At 42.3% G+C, this 22534-nt stretch overlaps 1 protein-coding gene across 7 annotated transcripts in view; it reads right to left on the bottom strand.

Annotated features, from left to right (window-relative positions):
* Nucleotides 1-17193: 17193 nt before the first annotated feature.
* Larp4 (La ribonucleoprotein domain family, member 4) overlaps nt 17194-22534 on the bottom strand; it is a 46294-nt gene continuing 40953 nt past the window's right edge. For all 7 annotated transcript variants that reach the window (NM_001080948.2, NM_001284522.1, NM_001284523.1 and 4 more), the window contains exon 16: nt 17194-21716. In NM_001080948.2, the coding sequence (NP_001074417.1) occupies nt 21378-21716 (339 nt within the window). In that variant the 3' untranslated portion in view covers nt 17194-21377. The remainder of the gene's footprint in view (nt 21717-22534) is intronic.

Raw genomic sequence — 22534 nt, 5'->3', positions numbered from 1 at the left:
GGGGGCTGGAAAGGTGGCTCAGTTGTCAACAGCTCTTGTTGCTTGAATGCTTGGGTTCCGTTCCTAACATCCACATGACAGCTCACAACCATCCATAATTCCAGTTCCAGAGGAACTTAATAAACTAGCCTGCTTCCATCTTAGACTTAAAAGCCCTCTTATAGTAATGACAAACCAGGTTCCTTCCTGCTTATGGTTAAACTTTTTTCTCAAGGATTGGTCTGTGTCTCACCTATAACTGTAACTATAATTGGCTCTGTATTGCCTGTTCCAAAAAATAGCAACCTTATCTTTGTTTCAGGTAGCTGGGCTCACCTTGCAACAGTTGCTATCCTCACCTTGCAAGCATGCCTTTGTTTCAAAAAGTTGTTATGATCGCCTTGCAACCATGTCTTTGTTTCAGCAGGTTGTTATGGCCAACTTGGTGATGTTTATGCTCTGCTTTGATAACTGGCACCTATTCACTTACTAAATCTCTCATTGGAAAACCCCTACTCCTGAACTATAAAATTCCTTATGTTCAGTGTTGATCTCTTGAACCCTGACTTTAGGGAAAGACAAACCATGTACTTGAATTTAAAAGAAAAAAAAAAAAACTTGCTTTAATTAACTTGGCCATGATTTGGGTCAGTGATCTTTCCTCGCATAGCTATAGAGTTAACATTTGGAGGCCCCAGCGAGAATAAGACCCCAACCCAAATTCAGAAGCCTTCCTTCCAGCCCTCCAGAACTCAAGAGCTACTCCTAAGGGATTTTACACATTGGAGACATTCCAAGGCCCTAGGGCATGCCTCCAGTTTGGCAGACTGCCTGATCAAGCAAACAGCCATATGAAAAGAAAGCAAGCACCCATTATGGAGTCCTCTTTTGCTCAACTTCTGGCTAACTGTTCTTATTAACTGAAATATGTCAACCCAAAACATGGTTTTATGCTTAAAAGCTCACCCTGAGAAGGGCTCAGCAGAGACTGACATAAGAATATGGGACTAGGCCGGGCAGTAGTGGCGCACGCCATTAATTTCAGCACTTGGGAGGCAGAAGCAGGTGAATTTCTGAGTTCGAGGCCAGCTTGGTCTACGGAGTGAGTTCCAGGACAGCCAGGGCTACACAAAGAAACCCTGTCTCAAAAAAACCAAAAAAAAAAAAAAAAAAAAAAAAAAGAATATGGGACTAGCTTCCTTATCTTTGCTAAGCTTTGTTACGCTTTAGATATATTGATAGTCATACATAAAACTATGATATTCTGCAATAGTGCACTATAAAAGGGCCAGGAAAGTAAAGTTTCCAGTCTCCCTATGGATTATATTTGTTATTTAAATTTTTACTTTGATTCTAAAAGAGCTTCAATTCAAGAACTTTAAGGCTAGTCGGGCATAGTGGCCCACACCTTTAATCCCAACACTTGGAGGCAGAGGCAGGTAGATTTCTGAGTTCAACGCCAGCCTGGTCTACAGAGTGAGTTCCAGGACAGACAGGGCTATACAGAGAAACCCTATCTCGAAAAACCAAAAAAAAAAAAAAGTCAAGGCTAAACTTAACTTGGATAAGACTGTAAAAAAATCACTCTTATTCTCTTGATCTCTTGCTTCTCTCCTGCTCATGTTTTACCCTTCCACATTCCCTTCCCGTCCCTTCCCCATCTGTCCACGTGCCATGGCCAGCTTCTACTTCTCTACTCTCTCTCTCTCTCTCTCTCTCTCTCTCTCTCTCTCTCTCTGCCTTTCTCTGCCTCTACTACCCTCTTAACTCCTCCTCTGTATGCCCTGAATAAACTCTATTCTATACTAAAATAACAAACCAAAAAAAAAAAACAAACAAACAAACCTGTAAAATCCTAATCTTATAAAAAGCTGCTAACTTGTTATAAGTCATCAGAGAAAATTAAGACACTTTATAAGTGATCAAATCCTTTAATGTGATGAGAACTATAATTAGTCATGTTCAATACAAATGCAACTCATTTAAAAGAGCCGGCTTTATTCAGCCTCGTGTGTGTTCAAGGCTCAACCTAAGCAAGTAACTGAAGACAAACATAGCTTGTTTCAAATCAAGTAACTTAATAGACAGCCCTCAAGACGTTTCAGAGATCTGCTAAATGCGGCATTTAAAATGTTCAGTGGAAAGAAAAAAAGCTTCCTGTAATAGCCAGAAATGCAAGCTCCTACCGGCGACTCTAACGTCTCCAAAAAAAGATGATGGGGCACGATGACTCCACCTGAATTCTGGTAACACTAACCACTGCCCCATCCCATGTCAGGGCCTGTCCAAACTATGGAAACTATTAGGTTGACTGCCCTACTCTGCCTCATCAAAGTGAGTAGGTTTTCCCAAGCTCCTCCTCCACATGGAAATCTCTCAGACCTCCTGGGCAGCCAAAGGCCTATGCTGGCCTGTGCAGCAGGTGAAGATGCAATGCTGTCTGGTATGACCAGTGACCTATGACCTCTTCTCCCAACCAAACCATCAAAACGGCCATGGGAACCTGTGTAATCATCTAGATAGCTGGTAAGTCTCTGTCACCTGAATTAGTACAGAGGCCATTTGCACCACATTTCCAGTTGTAATGTATCCTTCGCAGATCTCTGATGATGCTGACGGCTAACTGTGACTCCTTCACTTTTCTTGAGTCTCTAGGTCTCCTTGCTGAGAATGGCAGATACTGTCTACTCCACACTAAACATAAACTCACTCCAGGCTGTGGAAGCAAGTGCACACCCTCAGCCCCAGCACTCGGGAAGCAGAGGCAGGTGGATCTGTGAGTTCAAGGCCCAGCCTGGTCTATAGAGTGAGTTCCAGGACAGCCAGGGCTACACAGAGAAACCCTGTCTGGAAAAACCAAAAAAAAAAAAATAAATAATAATAATAATAATTTATGTTATAAACATATAAGGATATAAAAGCCTAAATAAGTTAAGAGGGTCTAAGAAAATAATTTAAGATCTATAAATACAAACTATAAGCATATAAAAATTATTTAAAATAAGAGATATGCCAGGCATGAGCCACCACGCCTGGCACCTTTTGTGCTATGGTTATACTAGGGTTTTCAAAGTCTGAAGTTTTCACATTAATCAATGAAGTTCTGATAAGCTCGAAAATCACCCGATGCTGGCACCCAAGCTTCGGATTGTAAATTTCCTCTGGTTGTTTTGTAAATAGAGACCATTTGGGTTGTTTTGTTTCATTTCGTTTTGTGTTTTGTTTCCCAAGACAGGGTTTCTCTGTGTAGCCCTGGCTGTCCTGGAACTTTGCTGTGTAGACAAAGCTGGCCTCGAACTCACAGAGATCTGCCTGTCTCTGCCTCCCGAGTGCTGGAGTTGAAGGTGTGCACCACCCCCTGTACTTGGTTATCTAAATATAGACTGAAAGATGCTTTTAATCATACTCCAGCTCATCTGTATATTTAGCCCTCAGGGAAGAAAAAAAATATTCACACTTTTTAACATAAAACTGTGGCTTCTGCTATAACTCAAAGGTGTGAATTTCTTCCAGCTGCTCTCCAGACACTTGCTGGCTGCTTTTTCTACAATATGGATTTCAGTTGAGTTTTTTTTTTCAAAATTGAAAATAGTGTCATCAGTTCAGATTATTTTTAAAATGGTATTTTATGCTCCAGGGAATCAAGAAAGTCCTAAGTCTTAGGTCTACCTCTCACAAGTCAAACACCCTCCAGATAAAAACTCCTGTCAACCCACAGCCCGAGCTCCCCTGACTTTTTGCCCGTTCATGAGTGGGAAGCTCTAAACATAAATTTTTCTTTAATTTCTTTAACTTTAAATTCTGTTCCTAGTCTGTATCTGTCTTGGCAGAGTTCCACTTGGCTGGTAGACACCGTTCGGGAATCAGCTGCAGACTACAAACTGCTCCAACGGTGATCCAAGCAGACCTGCCTTAGGTAGACTTACAAAACTGGAAATTCCTGTGCCCGACCGCTCCCTCACTCATCAGCTGGGCCAGAAAAGGAAAGGTTTCCTATGAATGCCCCACGGTCCTACCCTCTTCCTGGCCTTGGACTAATACTCCAACCTTCCTGGGCCCTGACAGTGATGGTCTAATTTCATCTGAGAAGCAATTATAGAAGAGAACACATTACTCTTTATCGCAACGGAAGTCTGGAATATATTAGATCGAAAGAAAACTCCCTAATAAAGTGGACAAAATACAGATTTTTTTTCCTAACAAAACCAGCATAATGAATGGGCCATGCATTACAAATTTTGTCTCCCCCCCACCCCCAGATAAAGAATGGTAAGACGACAGGCATTGGTGGCTCATGCCTTTAATCCCAGCACTCGGGAGGCAGAGGCAGGCCAATTTCAGAGTTCGAGGCCAGCCTGGTCTACACACAGAGAAACCCTGTCTAAAAAAACAAAACAAAAAAACAAAAACAAAAACAAACAAACAAACAAACAAAAAACAAGAATGCTAAGACCCTATCAAGGATTTGACAGGACACATAAGACAATGGGAGAATGATAAATCGCCCTGCTTCCATCTTGGTCTTGAAAAACATTTTATAGTAAAGACAAACTAGGTTCATTCCTGTTTATGATTAAACCTGTTTCTCGAGGATTGGGCTATGCCCCACCTGTAACCTTAACTACAAATGATTCTATACCATCTGTTCCAGCAAATGACAGCCATGTCCTTGTCTCAAAAGGTTACTATGACCACCTTGTCATGACTACCACCTTGCCATGACCACCTTATTGTAACGACCTTGGAATTATATCTTTGTTTCATGATGGTGTTATGACCAACTTGATATGCCTATGTCCTGCTTCTGTAACTCCACTTATTTCCTGCCAAATCCCCCATCTGAGAAACGTCTACTCCTGAACTATAAAAACCCTTATCTTCCCCATGTCCAATGCTGATCGCTTGAACCCTACCTTTAAAAAGAGACAGCCCACATATATGAATAAAAAATTCTTGCTTTAATTAATTTGGCAATGATTTGGGTCAGTGGTCTTTTCTCATATCTCTGGGATTAACAACCTGACATCCTCTTAGGATCTCCACAGGCATATGGTGCATGTGCGGAGAACAGGCAAGACATTCATACAGATTTTTAAAAATCAGTATAAATTAATATTCCACAGAGGAATGATGTTTATTGGCTCTCTCCTCTGGCTTGCTCAGCAGTTTTCTTATGCATCTAGGACCTCCTGACCAGGGGTGGCAACTTCCCAAAGTGTGATGGCTCCTCCCACATCAATCTTTAATCTAAAAAAATGCCCCACAGACAAGCCCATAGGCCTGTCTGATGGAGGCAGTTCCTCTAAGTCCATTCTCTCCTTCCAAGTGACTCTAGTTTGTGGCAAGTAAACAAAACGTCAACAGTACAATATAGAATGCACTGTCTCTCCTGCTCTGCATCAGAGCACACTGTTTTTTCCTGCACTGTATCAGAGTGCACTGCCTCTCCTGCACTGTATCAGAGCGCACTGTTTTTCCTACACTGTATCAGAGTGCACTGCCTCTCCTGCACTGTATCAGAATGCACTGTTTTTCCTGCACTGTAACAGAGTGCACTGCCTCTCCTGCACTGTATCAGAGCGTACTGTTTTTTCCTGCACTGTATCAGAGTGCACTGCCTCTCCTGCACTGTATCAGAGCGTACTGTTTTTTTCCTGCACTGTATCAGAGTGCACTGCCTCTCCTGCACTGTATCAGAGCGCACTGTTTTTCCTACACTGTATCAGAGTGCACTGCCTCTCCTGCACTGTATCAGAGCGCACTGTTTTTCCTACACTGTATCAGAGCGCACTGTTTTTCCTGTACTGTATCAGAGTGCACTGCCTTTTCTGCTTCCCTTATGTATATATTCGTTTTAGGGGCCACTTGGAAGCTTCCAAAAGCCCTTAGACTGTCTCCTTCTGGCTTCCAGTACAGCCTAAGAGAGTCCATCTTTGCCTTGGTCCTAGTCTGTGTACAGAAGTCAGTACTGACTCAGACTGGGAGAATTAACCTCATCCTCTAGAAGAGTAAGATGCTGTCTTTTATCCTGAGCCAGTCTCTCCAGGTCTCCCTTTTAAACACTTTTTTCTAATTTTTAAAAAAATGTATGGGTGTTTTGCCTGCATGTGTGCTTAGCACCTTCAGAGACCAGAAGGCATTGGGTCCTCTGAAAGAGCAGCCAATGCTCTTAGCCACTGAGCTATCTCCCTAGCCTAGTCTCTGTTTCTCTCTCTCTCTCTCTTCTTCTTCTTCCTTTCTTTTTCTTGCTTGCATTCTTGCTTTTTTTGTTTTATCTATCATTCTTCCTTCCTTCCTTTCTTCCTTCCTTCCTTCCTTCCTTCCTTCCTTTCTTTCTTTCTTTCTTTCTTTCTTTCTTTCTTTCTTTCTTTCTTTCTATCTTTCTATCTTTGAGGCAGGGTTTCTTTGTATAGCCCTGGCTGTCCTGGAACTCACTCTGTAAAACAGACTAACCTCAAATTCAGAGATCCCATGGTCTCTGCCTCCTGAATGCTGGGATTAAAGAGGTGTGTCACTGTTGGCCCCTGTCTTACTACATAGGCCAGGTTGGTCTAAACTCAAAAATCCTCCTGAAAACTGTGTTTCTACACCCAAGTTCAGTGAGAAAAAAATAAATCCAAGAACAGGAGAGATTTATCAGCTGATAACTTAAAGAGAGCATTGTCCAGGGCCACTCAAAAACATTTTGGGACCAGTGTGGGATAAGCAGCCATGAATACAAGCCTGGTAGGAAAATCAGATTAAAGGTGGAATCCTCATCCCCTTGATTATTAATTTGAATTGACTTAGGTAGTTCAGTGATAAAGCACTGGTTTAGGATGGCTGAGTCCCTGTGTTTGATCCCCATCATTGACAAAACAGAAAGGAAGGGAGGGAGGGAGGGAGGGAGGAAAAGGAGGAAGGAGAGGGAGGGAGGGAGGGAGGGAGGGAGGGAGGGAGGGAGGGAGGGAGGGAGGGAGGGAGGGAGGGAGGAAGGAAAAGGAGGAAGGAGAGGGAGGGAGGGAGGGCAACTTTTCTCAAGGAACAGACTTAAAGAAAGGGATTCGGTGAGCTTATGGCAGTAACTCTGAGAAGTCCTCAGTCTTCAGGGACGACCAGCGCTGTCTGGTAGAAATAGTAACTGAGTCCCAAGTATAGCAAGCTATTTCCTACTAGATACATTTTAAAAGATAAAAAGAGACAGGCCTTCTGGATAGAGTAGCTGGGGGCTAGAACTCAATGATAGGCACTTGCCTAGAGTATGTGAAGCCCTGAGCTCCACTCCTAGCATCACACATACCACATACGCACATACACAACCGCACATAACACACAGAGAGATGTACACACAAATACACACAGATACACCAACATACACCACACACATACACAATCAAACACCACAGAAACAACCACACATGCAACCACACTGAGACAGACACATGCAAATACACACACATACACAACCACACCACACACATACACAACTACACATACCACACATATCACACATATAGGCAATACAAATACACACTCACATACACAACCACACACACTACACATACCACACACACAGACATACACACACAAACACACACACACACCACACATACCACACACACAGACAGATACACACATACACAACCACACACACTACACACACCACACACACAGACACACACAAACACACATCACACAGTATTGGATAACTTGGTATAGTTAATGGCTGTCATATTCGATAGCACAGGTCTACAGAGAGTGTTGCCTGGTTTCTTAGCACATGAAATTGACTAGACTAGATAATCCACAAGAACACTGAAGTTTTTACAGCCAAAGACACTCCAGACCTGGGTTTAAATGCCTCTGATCTGAGGCAGCTTTTAAATTCCCAGCTCTCGCTAGCAGTAAGACAGCTGCCCAAGCTCTGCCATCCCCAAGAAAAGCATATGCCAAATGCCTATATTAGGCATGTCTCTGGAGAACAAGCCATAGCTGAAGCATTCCCAGGGAATGACAGACTAGCCCACAGGTTTACTGCTTTCCAGGGTAGGTATTACTGTAGGTTGACAAGCATTGCACTAGATGCTTTGCAAAACAGCTTCAGTGGGATAGGTATGGTGGCACGCACCCACCTTCAGTGGGATTGGCACGGTGGACCAAAGCAAGAGAACCACATGTTTAATGACACTTAGGCAGCACGGCAAGTCTCTGTCTCAAAAGAAAAAGGGAAAAAAGCTTCAGTAACGGCTCTCCTATTTACCACCTCTAGGTGAAGTCCGCACCCCTCCCCCGGTCCTGATGAAATTTGGGTTTGAGCAACTGGCTTGTTTGGCCAATGAGGTAATATCTAGGGCGACAGAAACTTGGGAAGAGCTTGTGCACGGAAGCTCGCTGACCCCTTCTCCTGCTTTTGCAAATTCAGAGACCATTGCCATGAAAATGGAGGCTAGCCCATCAGAGGAGACACTTGGCTCAGTTCCTCTCATCACCTCAGACAACGCCTGACCAACTGCAGAGCCAGGGAGGCCACATTCTGCTACGTACAAACCCCTGAGTGAACCCTGCTCAGCTCAGCCCAAAAGGCCAACCCACAGCCATGTGCAAAGAAATGATTGCTGTTTTCTGTTGTTGTTCTGGCAGTCTACTATAAAGCAAGGACTGGTATAAAACAGAGTAGTCTGGGGCTTGGAAATGGCTCCGTAGAGGAACTGCTTGCTGAGCAAGTGAGTAAGGGGACCTAAGTTCAGATCCATAGCCCCCAGGTAATAAGCCAGGCCTGGCAGCATGCACTGGTAACCCCAGTGCCGGGGGTGGATCCCAGGGAGTTCCTGGCCAGCCAAATTAGCCCAAACAGCAAGATCTGTGTTCAGAAACACTATCTGGGATTAAAAAAAAAAAGTAGAAAGAAGTAAAGAAAGATCCCCAAGGTTAACCTCTGATGTCCACATGTACAAACCTAGGTTAGGCAACCCATACACACATGCATCCACAACACACAGACAGACAGACAGACAGACACACACACACACACACACACTCAAACCCTTTAGACTACGGTCCCAGGCAGCAGTAATTTTTTTAAATGAAATTTTCTCTATGCTCAGGTGTAGTGTCCCCAGTACACTTGGGTAACGGCTCCTTGTCTGCCACTGTCTTGCTGGGAATCTTCAACTTAAGCCTACAGCAGAATTGTATGGAAGGCTGATAAGGATACAAATTCCAGCCTGCCTGCCTGCCTTCCTTCCTTCTTTCTTTCCTTTTTTTTTTTTTTTTTCTTTTTCCTTTTTGAGACAAGGTCTCACAGTACAGCCCAAGCTGGCTGTGAAGTTGTTATCCTTCCTTCTTGGCTGTGGAAATCCTGGAATTACAGATGCCTGCTATAGCACACCTGTGTATAACTTTCCTTTCTAGCTAGCTACATTGTAGCTGGGGTGATGAGGGCAAGTGAGTCAGTCACCTGGGCCACTACTGGGTAATCCTTGATCGACAGATGTGTTGGAGGCAGTTAGTTGGCTTGCTTTTTAACTCCAGAACTTTGAAGAGTCATCTGCAGACCTGATGTATGTTACATATACCCAGGGGTTTTGAACATGGATGGACTTAATGGCAGCAATAGTGAGATGAATATTGCTGGTGACCCCCCTTTGGGGGAAAGATTGAGATATTCTTAAAGAACTGACATTTCTTCCCCCTAGTCTGGAACCCACTTGTGATGGTTTGTATATCTTTGAACCAGGGAGTGGCACCATCTGGAGGTGTGGCCTTGTTGGAATAGGTGTGACCTGGTTGGAATGGGTGTGTCATAAGATCCTCACCCTAGTTGCCTGGAAGTCAGTTTTCCACTAGCAGTCTTTGGATGAAGATGTAGAACTCTCAGCTCTGCCTGCGCCATGCCTGCCTGGATACTGCCATGCTCTCACCTTGATGATAATGGACTGAACCTCTGAGCCTGTAAGCCAGCCCCAATTAAATGTTGTTTTGTATAAGACTTGCCTGGGTCATGGTGTCTGTTCACAGCAGTAGAACCCTAACTAAGACAGAAGTTGGTACTGGGAGTGCTGTGATAGGCACTTGAGGATGGTTATGCAATGGAGACTGATAATGAGTTAGCCGGGCATTTGAGATCCAGCGATCAGGGGGACCTTTGAGAACTCTTTCTATGGCGTGAGGAGTAGTTATGGTTAGAGGTTGTCCCAAAGTTAATTTGTCTGCATCTTTAGTCAGCAGGGCAGTGGCTGCTATAATCATCAAGTGGTTTGGCCACATTTGGATCAAATTTCTTATACAGTTGGGCCACTGGCCATCATTGCCAGGGGTCCAAGTTTTGTGTCTCCACCCCTTTAACAATGCCTTGGCTTTCATCCACAAATAAATGGAAGGGCTTAGTCACATCAGGTAGAGCCAGGGCTGGGGCAGATATCAATGCTAATTTGAAATCTCGGAAACCTTTTTTCATTTTCTTCTGTCCATGTGAAAGTTTCCTCCTGCCCCCTAGTGGCCTCATAAAGTGGTTTAGCTGTCTCAGCAAAACCGGATGAGTCCACAGAAACTAGCCGACCCCAGGAATTCCCATATTTGGCGCATGGATGTAGGCATCAGTTGGGATGCTTAAAATGATCTCCTTATGGGCTTGAGAAAGGCGTCTTTGATCCCCTGCATTGACTAGAAACCCAAATAGGCCCTCGTTCTTTTAGGAAGGGCAATGGGAGTTTTGTTCCTCGATCCACTGGTCTTAAGTGAGATTCCTCTTTCTACCAAGAGGACACAGACCCAGGCTGACCTCCCTGGACAGATATGTTGCCTTCTGGAGAGAGAAATGTGATCTCCCCCAACAAGGGGTAAGGACATTCAGGAATCACCAAGAAAGAGTGAGAGTCTTTTTACCCAAGACCACATATTGCTTGGTGGTCCACAGGTAAGGTTTATTTCTTGTGGTGCTTTGGGCCAGAGTGATTTGATTTGTTATGGGTCCCATAGGCTTCTGGAGGACAGAATGACACACCCAGGGTCGACAAGGAAGTTGACTGGATTCCCCCATATCCCAACTGTTATCCTAGGCTCAGGAGGGGACTTTGACCCTGATGGCCGACTTGCCATGACGGCCTGAGGCTCTTGTTTCTGTTTAGGTTTTGGGGGGCACTAATTCTTCCAATGGCCCATTTCCTTACAGTAGGTACACTGATTATTTTTAAGCCTTGGATGAGGCTGAGACTGGCCAAATTGGTCAGTTTTGTTTTTGTTTTTATCATCTAGGGGTCTTCGAGGACCTATATTCCTTGTATGATCTCCTTGAGATTTCTGCATTGTGACATGAATTTTTTTTTTTTTTTTTGAGACAGGGTTTCTCTGTATAGCCCTGGCTGTCCTGGAATTCACTTTGTAGACCAGGCTGGCCTCGAACTCAGAAATCCGCCTGTCTTTGCCTGTGACATAAATTTTTGCTAGTTTCTTTTTTTGTTGTTGTTTGGGTTTTTTGTTTGTTTGTTTTTGTTGTTGTTGTTGAGACAGGGTTTCTCTGTGTAGCCCTGGCTGTCCTGGAACTCACTTTGTAGTGTAGACCAGGCTGGCCTCAAACTCAGAAATCTGCCTGCCTCTGCCTCCCGAGTGCTGGGATTAAAGGAGTGTGGCACCACACCTGGCTTTTTGGTTTTTTGAGACAGGGTTTCTCTGTATAGCCATGGCTGTCCTGGAACTCACTTTGTAGAGCAGGCTGGCCTCAAACTCAGAAATCCGCCTTCCTCTGCCTTCCAAGTGCTGGGATTAAAGGCGTGCGCCACCACCACCGGGCAGTCACCACCACCTTCTAAGACGTGCTTTTACAATTTTATCAAATACAGGTGGTGGACTTGGAGAGATGGCTCAGCAGTTAAGAGCAGTTGATGCTCTCACAGCGGATCTGGGTTTGGTTCCCAGCACTCCCATAGTAGCTAGTTTCATGAGAACCAGTGCCCTTTTCTTGACCTCCACAGAAAACCATGCACATGCTGCATATACATAACTGGAGGCAAAACACAATCATAAACTGAAAATATCAGGTGGCTGTAAGCATGTGGGCTTATTTCTGAGCTACCTGTCTAATCTATCCCATTAGACTTTGATAAAAGGCTTCAATGGGGGACTGGAGAGATGATTCTGAGGGTAAGAGCACTGACTGCTCTTCCAGAGGTCCTGAGTTCAATTTCCAGAAACCACATGGTGGCTCACAACTATCTATGAGATCTGGTGCCCTCTTTTGGCCTGGAGGTATAAATGCAGACAGAACCATGTATATATTATAGAATATACATATATATAAGAATATATATTATAGGATATATATATTCTAGCTACTTTCTCCTGACTGTAGGGTTGAGAAAACAGGGTGCCTGAGACACTAGTCCAAAAGGAGCGACTCAAGTTGCCAGGTGATGTGAGGAGGCCTGAGGAGAACCTGTCAGAAGCATCTGGCTGACTCTCAGGTCATCTCCCTAATTCTCTCCAGAAGAGAGAAGGAGCAATCATTACAAGAAAGATACTGCTGGGCTGAGGAGAGGAAGAAGCCAGGGCCCTAGAGAGGACTCCAGCAAGAGTTCCACATTGGCGTTGGTGTGTAGACGCTATTTGTAAGCCACTGCAGGTAAACCCACACTCCTGCTTGGCCTGACAGGTTCACATAGTGGCAACACTTTTCATTGAGTTTTGTAGGACCTCTGAGGCGAGCTGGTTTTGGAGTTCCTTGCAGGGTAGAGATTGAGGGATGGTATCTGCTATCGGTGTGGGAATCTGCTGGGGCGATACAGACGAGGGAGAGAAGACAGAGTTAGGGACTTAGGGGATCTTTATTTGGGGTACGTGCTTGCGATATCCAGACCTGTTGCACTGCCTGGGAAGCCAGGAAGACGAGTTCAGCAGGAGGGGGAGAAAAATTGATGAAAAGAGATGAAGTTTTAGATGTATCTGCACGACCACTGGCTTTAATCTGCCCCGGAATATTCACTGTGGAGAAAGTAATTAGGGTCTGCAGAGAGCCTGAGCGGACTCACTTCTTAGAGCACTAGCAAAAATAAAACCTCAAAATGTTGATACAAGCATGAGACTCATCTGTGACAAGACAGGAATGCCCTGGCAGGAAAGAACAAATGGGAAACAGAGCCTCAGGTCCTGAGAGATGGTGGGATAGGAGTGTGCACACTCGGTAGGCCCTGCCACAACCACTGACAGTGTTAGCAGCCAACATTCACAGCCATCATCAAGACTAGGTCAGCCTGGCGAGCTGGGGCCTGACAGAGCAAGAGGGAAAAAGGGAAGGAGGGGGTAGGGGTAGGGGTAAGACATAGTATGCACCATCTTTAAGTCTCATTTTTTCATATACCTTAAGTGACTCTTTCAGGTCCTCACAACCTGCATAAGCCTTCTGGTTTTCTCCTTTCCATTCTGGAAACACCTGGTATTTTAAACTTTTACCTTTTCCTTTTATCTGGAAACATCCCATCTTTTACCTTGAGCCATAGATGTTTGTTTGTTGATAGTAGCCACCGGAAAAGCAAGCCTTTTTGAAATTATCATTGGGTCATAAAGGAATAATAAAAAACAATCTCAAAGTCAGCAACAACAGTGTGGCAGGTTTGAGTTTGCTTTCCCATGGTAGCCTGAACTGTTAGCTCCAGGAAAAGGCCTGGCTTTTACACTTGAAACCAAGCTAGGCTTGCAGATAACTGAGCCTTGGTTTTGAAGCTTTTCTAATTTAAACTTTCCCTTAAGGCTCTTACATTTGTTATCAACAGCAAGCAACATGCAACATGCCCCTCTTTGTATCCAAAGTTATTATAAAGCCAGAACTGATTGGGCAGCTTCCTAAAGGAGTTGGTCAAGGTCGGCTTGCTGCTAAATTGTCTGATAGGACTAGGGCTCTTCATGGATTCCAGTTAGTAAAAAGAGGAGCCAAGAGAATAGAGGAAGGAGGGTGGAGTGTTGGCTGACCTGTCAGCTGTAGCATTTCCCAAAGCTGTATTGTTAGTAGAGCCTAGTGGTTAAGGGGAAAACTATAACCTGGTCAAAGCAGACCATGGCAGAGCCCTCGTGGTGGGGAACAGTGCAGCTGAGAGAAGAGCTTCCATCTATAAATCCAGTACAGTGGGGACATGACAGGGGAAATGTATAAAGTTGTGGATTTTTCTGTTTCATGTGGATCTAGACAGGAATTTGTGAGGGTAGGGCCTTGGGAAGGAGTGTTCCAGGATTCAGGCAGGGCAGCCAGCAATCAAGGGATATGAGGAATTTCTAGGATGGTGGTAACAGTTGAAACTTAAAAGGGACAAAGCAGGCAGGCTCTTGTGTGATGGGAGGTCCTTGAGCTTGTGACAAGTCAGAGAGCAACTAACCAAAGGTTGTAAGGAAGGCTGCCGATTATCCCCCAGAGGCAAGGTTCTCATCCCCTAACTGCTGAATCTGGCTGTTGTGTGGATTGACCAGGAACTAGGTGTCCTTGCAAGTTAGTTGATTTTTGGGGGCAGATTAAGGAAGGTTCCTGGTAAACAGACTCTCACCTTTAGGTGTGGGGGTCTCTGCAAACTTTACAGGTAACAGTAATGGGGTTGTGGAAGGCAAGAAGGCAGTTTGGCCCAACACAGCTCAGCAGCCATTGTCACTTTAAACTTCTGGAGTCTAACCCCAGGGGTTTATTTTATGCTTACTTAAGCACAGCACAATCCGGTAAAAACTGTTCTCGTGATGACTATCTTGAGCCCACACGCACAACAAAACCTAGATCTAAGACACAAAGGCGACTGCAGATCAGACACAACTGCATAGGAACTCTCTGTGAAGAGGACATAGGACATCTGTAACGACGCATTCTATAGATTGACTCAAGAAAACAAGTTCACTAGGAGTCTGGAGGGGTTTTTAGTGCTGGAAAGCCCCTAGCCACACATATAGCAAAAAGGTCACCAGGCTAGAAAAGAAAGCACATAGTCTGCTCCAGCCTTCTGGAGTGAAAAACAGGTATTGCCCTCCTTCCTGTATACAATCTTGTGTGCTTAGGTTCCCTTAGTGCAGGACTTGGGAGAACAAACCTGCCTCTTACAGTTAGGTTTACTTTGCCTACATCCTGTTAGGACATTCACACTGCCATTTGGGGGTGGGGGTTGAGGGACACTGCTCTGACCCTATCTACATGTTTCCTTTTGTGCTAGTAGGATGCTGTTAGTGTGACTTTAAAAAAAAAAAATTTGTACACTGTCTTCAGACACACCAGTAGAGGACATTGGATCCCATTACAGATGGTTGTGAGCCACCACGTGGTTGCTGGGAACTGAACTCAAGATCCCTGGAAGAACAGTTAGAGTTCTGAACCATTGAGGGGTTGTCCTCTGACTTCCACACACACCGTGGAAGATGTGCACCTTGCCCCCAAATAAAATACATACAAAATTGAGTAAAAGTGTAAGTATATTTAATGTTTTTTTTTAAACTAAACTAATTAAACTCATTTAAAAAAAAATCGCAAGCCGGGCGTGGTGGCGCACGCCTTTAATCCCAGCACTCGGGAGGCAGAGGCAGGTGGATTTCTGAGTTCGAGGCCAGCCTGGTCTACAAAGTGAGTTCCAGGACAGCCAGGGCTATGCAGAGAAACCCTGTCTTGAAAAACCAAAAAAAAAAAAAAATAAAAAAAATAAAAAAAAATAAAAAAAATCGCAAATGTGCCAGGCGTGGTGGCACATGCCTTTAATCCCAGCACTCGGGAGGTAGAGACAGGTGGATTTCTGAGTTCAAGGCCAGCCTTGAACAAATGTAATATTACTGATTGAGTCCACAAAAAAAGAATAGCCACTTAGAGGCTGGGATGTAGCAATGCAGACAGCATGCTCTCTCAGAATATCCAAAGCTCATGCTGGCACCAAATCAATCAAGACTGGTGGTCCAGCACTGGCACTCAGGCAGTGGGGCAGGTGATCAGAAGCTCATGGTTAGTGAGGATGAGGCCAGCCTGGGCTACATGAGACTCGGTCTCAAGCAATGAAACAAAGAGAAAAGGAGTGTCAGGGTTGTGTGGTTAAGAGCAATTCCTCTTCTTCCAGAAGACTGAGCCTGAATCACAGCAGCACAGGCAGCCCACAAACACCCTAACTCCAGCTCCTGGGAATCTTATCGAGCTTTCTGCTCTCTGTGGGACAACACATACTAATGAATCTCTGACAAACACTAAGGCACTGACTCAAGACTTCCAAGGTCTTGTCAGCATTTACCATTAGGACCATTCTGCTCACCGAAACTAGCTGCTTTCACTAAGAAAGAAACTTTAATCGGCTACAGGGTTAACTAAAGGACACTCTTCCTGAGCTAAGTAATTATCAAGTGAGTATGCATCTGACATTTAATATTTATTATCTAAAATATAACTGTGCCAAATCATATGAGTTATATTATTGAAATTGGACAACTGGATTCCTACCATTTAAAAACATATCAATAAGACAATTCAGACATCAACTGCTCCATAATTGCTGGGAAACATCACTTCACTTGTTTTCTTAATATAGTATATTACACATTCAATAGCTCATCTGACCTGTCACTCAAATTACAGATGCTAAGACTCCTGTTTTTAAACAAACAAACAGACTCTCCAGAGAGGAAAGGAAGACATGAACACCTTCTCCGTTGTGCAGAGGCAGTCCTTTTTGATAAAGTATCTCACCATGTAGCCTTTGTCTGTTCTCAAATTCAGAGCTCTGCCTGCCTCAGTACTCCAGGTGCCAGGAGGAAAGGCCTGACTAGAAACTGCCCCACGGCTGTAGACATGGCTGAGGGGTTACGACTGCTTGCTGCTCTTGTAGAGGACTGGTGGTTCAGTTGTCAGAACCCATATGGTACAGATATGGTAACTAATCTGTAACTTCAGTTCCAAGGGACCTCTGTGGACACCAAGCACACACATGGTGCACAGACATGGAATCCAAACCCCCATGGAAAAAGCAAATAAAGCAGCCCCCAAATACTAAGTCTGACACATCCTCCACGCAGGCCTGAACCGATCCCGAGAGAAAAGTTCTTAAGGTTCGAGTTGCCCTCTCACTTTGTAGCTGACACGTGGGTATCTTACAAATAAAATACCCGCCTCCCACACATAAAACCCACAAGAACCCATAGAACTCTGCTTTAGTTCTATGACAGAACCAGAAGGGGCAACATATAAATTCCTGAAAAATACAAACAGCAATAGATGCACACCACCTGGAAAAAAGAAACCAGACCTGTTTTTCAATAATTTTATTTTTTTCTAATTTTGTAATTTTAATTTCCCATAGCACCTTGGCAATGTTGAAAACAATACAAATACAAAGATGCTCGTTTTAACAGTTTATGCATGAATATGTGTCACACAATTTGGGGGGGGGGACAGTTTTGACAACGGAACAAATCTAAGCTATGGACAAAACAGAAGCCAGGTAACTGGTTCTGACACACCACTCCCCCAACATTTAAGAGATACGTCATTCAATGGACACCTGAATCAGTTGGAAAAACAAAAACAGAAAGTTGATGTGGGTATCTCTTTACATTTCTAATCACTGTTCTGTGCTATAGAACTGAAAACAGAATACTTGGCCCACAGCTCACAGACATCAGAGCCGCACCTTTAGGACTGTGTAATGTGTAATAAGACACAACACATTGTTAGTTTTAAAAATAAACATTGTTATTTAATAATCAGGTGACTTTTAAGAGAATTCAAAATGTCCTCATTCAGCTAAAACAAACTGAAATGTCCATGCATATTTTTAAAGCCCAGACTAGCTACTTAGTATATGCCAAAGAGTCTAAAGTTAGAGTAATAGTCACCAAATTGTAAGGAAATATAAAAAATTAGAAAAAATCCATCATATATTATATTTATATATATTTACGTATTAAAAAAACCCTCAAAAGGAATATACTGTTTGATTTTCATCTTTTCCATAAAAAGCCAGAATGATACTCTTAAAATATGGTTAATATATATTGCCAACACAAGCATCAGGAACTGAACCCCAGTGCTGTTCAACTGTGTCAAAGTGAAACCAGTGAACACTTAAGCCAAGAGACTGATTATTAAGGCCATACATAACTAACAGAACTAGACAAAGTGCTCCTAACTCTTAAATAATATTGTCTTGTTCTCTTTACTCTAAGTGAAAGATACTAACTTAATTCTGCCCCTAAGTCTTTGAAAAGCAAATCTGGCAATTTAAAGAGAAAAAGGAATGTGAAATAATATTGAAGCTACCTTAACTTTAGGAACTAAAAATAAATTAAAATTCTGCATATCATTTGATTATATGTAAAGATATGCAGGTAAGACAACAAACCCCTATCCCTGGAAGGTTTCATCTGTCTCCAAAACATAGGTGGGTAAGAACGTAGATAGAACGCTTTTAAACGCCACTGAGTCTTTGGCAAAACTGAGAGTGAGTATTCAGATTAAAGACTAGATATCATCAAGACAGAGATGAGAAGGTTTTGCCATGCCAGCCCCTCTAAGCACCTTCTCTATGAAGCACAACATGATGAACTTGTGTGAGTTCTGCTCTCTTCATGCAGTGGGAACCACGATGCACTACTGTAGGACACAATAAGCATCACGTTATCTACTCTTGGCCTTCAATGAAGCAAGCCATAAGGTGAAGAACACACTCTGACGTTTAAAATTCCCCCATCTACAGAACCAATAAATAGTTGAAGTACAATGAACACCCACCCAATTGACTTGAGTAATGATGATGGGGAAAAGCCGGTTTCACATAACTCACAGGCATCATTTACACACGCTGCAATAAAATAACGGCCAAATACACACTGCAAATATATATTACACATTCACATTCATTACCCCTCCCCACATACACCCCCATCAAATGGGAGCTGTTTAGAAATACTGAGGAAAATTGAAATAAAAATCCTATGCTTTAAAAAAACTCTACACTCAGTATTTGGAGAAAAAAAAAACCAAGAATATACTTGCTTTAAGAGGAAATTTTTCTTGGATTTCAGTCAGACCTTTAGAAGTTGGAGGTATAGCTCAGTGTTGTAACACTCATGGGGTCTGTCTACGGCCCTGGTTTCAAGGGAAGAACTGTTCAAAAAAACCAACCTGTAGTAATGGATTATCAGAAAGTCACACAAAGTAGCAAGAAATCGGAAACTACATCTGTGACACATTTAGAGAAAACAAAGTTATTTTTCATTTTAAGTGCAAAAATAAAGTTTCTAATCCTTATCAAGTGATTTTTTGCAAAATGTTTATTCTATTAATTCACTGCATTCATAAGATGTTAACACTTTAAATGTTTATCATTTCTAAGTAAACCAGAATAAACACTTTTATCATAGATGTTGCTAATAATGATTAATACTTTTTAAAGGACCTAAAGTTCTCCCAAATTTTAGTACAGGTAGTTTTATTGTATGTTTCATCTAGCAGATATTTTTTTAAAAGTATGTAGAAATAATTGTTTCCAACTAAGTAAATATACCATGTTATCAATCTGCCAAATCAAAAGCGCTCGCCAAGCTGAATAATAAGTTACAAAGAAATAATAATTCTGGGTTACACGGATTATGCAGTGTTTTCAAAGCTCTTTAAGAATTACCCACTAACACAAATCTCTGACACTTAACAGCTGGAAGGTAAGTTTCACAGTAATGTAATTTTAACTTCCATTTACATTCATTTTAATATATTACTACGATGTTTATGTCACAATGGTGCGTTCCAGTGTTTACAATTTACAGTTTCAATTTGTACATAAGTAACTCACTTAATATGAGAGACAGCTCTTACTATTGTAAACTGTCCCTAAGAAAAATAAACCACCCTACATAAAACTATAAAAATGGCCTGACTTAAACAGATTAATGAAACATGGTTTTTCATATTTGAGCTGTTTTCTAAATATCAGCATGTAACTTTGCCTATTTAATGTCTGACAGCTACAACTTTATTCACTGAGAAATTATGCATTTATTTTCTTCAACCACTTTTTCGCTTTATCTCAAAAAAAAAAAAATCCTTGACTTGCTATTTTTAGTCTGCAAATGCTAAACTGTACTTTTGGGGGCAAGCCAAAGAAAGATGATAAACATTGTAAACAACAAAATTCCCCAAATTAATGTTTGAATTTTTCCGTTAGACCATTTAAAAAGTCAGTTACACGGTTTCATCTTTCTTTCCTTTTCCTTTTCTTTCTTTAGACAGAAACTAGTGAGAGGTAGAGCCCTGGATGGACTGGGACTGAGATCCACCTGCCACACCTCTGGAGGCCAGGGTTGGAGATTTATGCCCGCACAGCCAGAAGCACTATTTCATTTTTTTAACACCAATACAAATAAATTACTGGCAGGTCAGTACCATCCTGGGACCTAAAATTCTAATTGAATAAAAATCTTTCAATATTCCATTATGTAGCTTAGAATAGTTATATAATTTGATTAAACTGGTCAAAGTAGTAAGAAACATACTGTCCAGTAAACAGTTAGTCATATTGCTTTTGGGGGGAAGACAGTCTAAGAACAGAGACTAACAAACAATCAGAAAAAAAATTAAAAAGGAAAAAAAAAGGTCACAGGGCAGTTTAAACCTCTGCAATCTATTTGACCTATCCAGTATTCAGGTCTAAAACAGAATTTTCAATATTTTTTTTGAATAATCTCCATTCTTTCCTTGAATATCAAACTGATTGGTAGTCACAGCTTCACACACAATCAGAGCTTTATAGCTTGTTCATACAATACAGTATTAGTAATGTCAAAAAACAAAAACAACTAAATTCCAAACTACAAAGAAAATCTACTCAAGTATTACATTCAGCTTTGAAATCATTTACTACCATGACAACAGATTTGGCTTAAATCACTTTTGCACACACTCGGACCCAGAACAGACTCCCTAGCCACTCATCTACTCTGCAACACAAGGCCATTTAGTCAGAGATAGCATTCTTCAAGCCAAACTTTAAATAGATTAAAAAAAGTAATTTCTAATTTTTACAGAAATGTTTCTTCAAAAAATATTTTCTCTCACTCCCTCATCTCCTATACTGAAGGATGTATAATGTTTTTTGTTTTCTCTCCCAAGCTAAATCTGAACCCTCAAAATTGATTCCAGGCAGAAAATTCCTGCAAATTAAAATCAAAAACAAAAATAGAAAAATTATATTTATATATATATGTGTGTATATATATATATTTATATATATTTATACTGATTGGAATCCTCCAGCATTTGAAAATCATTTAGAGATGAATTTTGGGCTCTTCCTACTCGCAATTTCAAAAATCCGTCATATTTAGGGCTTACTTCCCATTCTTTCCTGGCTACTTCCTCCCCTCCAAAACAGTTCAACAGAGGCTCAAGTTTAGTGGGAAGAGAAGCTTCTGAGTAGTTTTTGTAGGCTTTGTTTTTACTTTGGTGATCTGGGTGGCACGTATTGCTCTTTCCCATTACGTCGAGTCACTCCCTGAGGTGTAGCCCTATGGCTGAACTGGCGTCTCTGTTCCCTGATTTTTCCAGCCGCTCCCCTGGGAATAGTGTTGCCTCGGAAGCCAGAATGATCCTTACTAGCCCTTGTTTCTGGTTTCTCATGCGGCTTCTCAACAGGCTTCTCGGGAGCTCCGTTCTCTTCATTTCTGGTGGGGGATACTGCATTAGACCGGAGTTCCCGCAGCGGCTGTACGAGAACTGGAGATGGCTCTTTAGGAGGCTTCTGGCACACTTCAGCATAGCTTAACTTTCGAGGTTCCTTTGAAAAGAAATAAAATTGTGGTATATATTTCTCTGGAAGATAAGAAGAATCAGCTTTAACCAGAAGGTCCTTACACAGAGGCTCTAAGCACCTAGCTTCTGTGTGGATGGGGGGGAACCTAAGCTTAGATCTTTTACTTTACTCATTGGGCCATCTCCTTAGTCCTCAAAGATTAAGTTACTGATGAAATGAAATAAAACAATTCCACTGCTTCCTTTCACACACAGAGCTTCTATGGCTCAGGCAGACTGGGTGGAGTATTGCACGACTTGATCCTAACACGACGTGCGGCAAGCTTGCTCTACACAGAGTTCCAGTTGTTACTGAATTACAGGATGAAATCGTCTACCTACTAAGACAGTTGTTTTAAAATGCTATTAGTTTCATCACTGAAAAAACTGCAGATGACCCTTCTATTTCTTTACATGCAATCGTGTTTTCCCCCAAACCAATGGCAAGATGCTACAACTTGAACCAATAATGGGTTTCCAAGACTTAAATGTCATACACACAACACAGAGTTTTAGTTACTGTATTTTGGCTTGAATCAAAATCAAAAGGGGAAGGGGAGTGTTTGGGAAGGAGAAGAGTGAGAGAGGAAAGGCAGGTAGGTATGAGGGTAGTGTGAACATGATCATTATATTAATGTTTAAAATGTCACAGTGAAACTCATTATTTTACACAAGCTAATTTGTAAAACATACTAATAAAAATTAGTAAAATAAAGGCAGGTATGGTGGCGCCTTTAATCCCAGCACTTGGGAGGCAGAGGCAGGCGATTTCTGAGCTCGAGGCCAGCCTGGTTTACAGAGTGA

This window comes from Mus musculus, chromosome 15, assembly GCF_000001635.26.
Source record: "Mus musculus strain C57BL/6J chromosome 15, GRCm38.p6 C57BL/6J".
NCBI lineage: Eukaryota > Metazoa > Chordata > Mammalia > Rodentia > Muridae > Mus > Mus musculus.
This window is presented reverse-complemented; position numbering and strand designations above follow the sequence as displayed.